Here is a 1,759-nt window from a genome sequence, read left to right on the forward strand (position 1 = left end):
TCTTTTGCAGCAGGTCCTGTCGGATGTTGCCCTGACTCTGTTCTTGTTCGTGGTGGTTCATGGCTAAGATACACCAACAGGCAAGCGCTCATTGCAAATCACTGGGTGGCTGACGTCACGGGAGGAAGTGAACCACTACAACTGCAGTAAGTATTCTGGCGGGCTCAATTCATATTTCGAGTCGTGTCATATTGGTGAAGAGGTACAGAGGAGCAGGTGTGATTGTAGAGTATGTACACAACGAAACTAGGGTAGTGTGAATATCCTGCGCCGCAAAGCAGTGTTGTCGAAGTAGCGAATGTTTGACTGTCGATGCAGGAACTCGATATACACAATCCTATCCTTTCAAAGCAGCCATCTGCCTGCTTGGAGAAAACCAGAAATGCCCAGACCGAGCTTGGTCGTGTGATGTGCATGACCCAGCAAGCCCGTGTTAGTACCCCGGTCACTTACGGGGCAAGATCGTCTCCGCGGTAGCCAAGAACTTGCCGGTGGCCTCGCTGAACTCCCAGTACGCCGCGTCGATGAGCTCGGGTTCGTCCCACACGCCCGTCGTCCACTCCTTGCCCTCGACCTTGGGCAGCGCGCGGTAGCCGAAGTTGCCTACTGCGATGGCGATGAGATATGTGGGAATGGGCACGGGCTGCCCGGTCACAGCAACGCGAGGAAGATATGTGCGCAAGAGGATGTGACGGAGCAGCTGACCTGCTTGTACTCATATGTGACGACATCCTTTCCGATTTCTTTGCCTCCGTGTGCGGGGCTATCTGAGGGAGGAGAGACGCGGACAGTGGCGGAAAGCAACACGGGGAGGACAGACGCAACCTTCGCCGCGTACGTCTGCAGGAAAGTGTAGAGTTCATGAGACCATTCCGAGTCAGGTGAATTAAAAACTTACAATCTTGACAGAGGAAGAGTCCTGCAGAGGAGCCATGCTCCGCGCGTAGATCGGCTGACATTGGCTGAACATGAATGGGAACGTCTTCCCTTGCGTCTGCCTACGGGTCCATCACGTCAAACCTCGACAATTCGACCATGCATTAGTATGTGCAACTTACTCCTTACCGAGCCATTGAACTGCCGTGCAGTCCTTTGTCGTGCTGTAAAAGATTTGGACACGGAGCTGATCGCCGACCTTGCGTGAAGGGGGGAGGAGGATACGGAGAGGAGAACCCATAACCGCATGATTGGGACCTAGTTCAAACTGACAGGCGCAAGTTCAGCCCGATGCCATATGCCACAACAGGCTATAGGAACGGAAAACGCACGTTACCCGGCCTGTCCTCGACGATCACCTTCGTAACGTCCAGTGCGACCGTATCAAAACTTCCGACGAATCGGTTAGTGACATGCATATGCGCACAATCAATACGATGGATTAACACACATAACCTCCTTGACGTCGTCCTTCTTGAGACGCAAGAGATGCGTGGCCGAGCCGGAGATGGTCTTCTTCGTGAAGTCAGTCGTCCAGTCAAAGTCGACATGCTCGGACGCGACCTCCTGCCAGTTGGCCTGCGTGGACGGATCCTACGGCAATTTGACATCTGAGAACATCGTGAACTACTGCACCCCAATACTTGGTACTGAGAGCAAGGGAAGAGGAGGAAGAATGAAAGATCAGACTCGCGCGCGACGATCTGGGTCACGGTCGCGTGAGATCTTGATCTCGAGCTCAGTAGAGGCGCCCATATTATCCGGGACGCGAGGACATGGTAAAACAGGATGCATCTTCATACACTATCAGGTACGAATCTCG

The 1,759-nt window shown here is 53.4% G+C and overlaps 1 protein-coding gene across 1 annotated transcript in view; it reads right to left on the minus strand.

The window, feature by feature from the left end:
* Window positions 1-1,530, minus strand: part of L226DRAFT_441108 (leukotriene A4 hydrolase N-terminal domain-containing protein) — a gene marked incomplete at both ends in the record, with an annotated part of 4,404 nt that extends 2,874 nt beyond the window's left edge. The window contains 6 exons of the mRNA XM_067674818.1: window positions 454-643; window positions 706-840; window positions 899-998; window positions 1,059-1,204; window positions 1,269-1,326; window positions 1,388-1,530. Of these exons, the coding sequence (XP_067531421.1) occupies window positions 454-643; window positions 706-840; window positions 899-998; window positions 1,059-1,204; window positions 1,269-1,326; window positions 1,388-1,530 (772 nt within the window). The remainder of the gene's footprint in view (window positions 1-453; window positions 644-705; window positions 841-898; window positions 999-1,058; window positions 1,205-1,268; window positions 1,327-1,387) is intronic.
* Between the last annotated feature and the right edge of the window lie 229 nt (window positions 1,531-1,759).

The sequence above is a fragment of the Lentinus tigrinus genome (assembly GCF_003813185.1).
Source record: "Lentinus tigrinus ALCF2SS1-7 unplaced genomic scaffold L226scaffold_34, whole genome shotgun sequence".
Classification (NCBI taxonomy): Eukaryota; Fungi; Basidiomycota; class Agaricomycetes; order Polyporales; family Polyporaceae; genus Lentinus; species Lentinus tigrinus.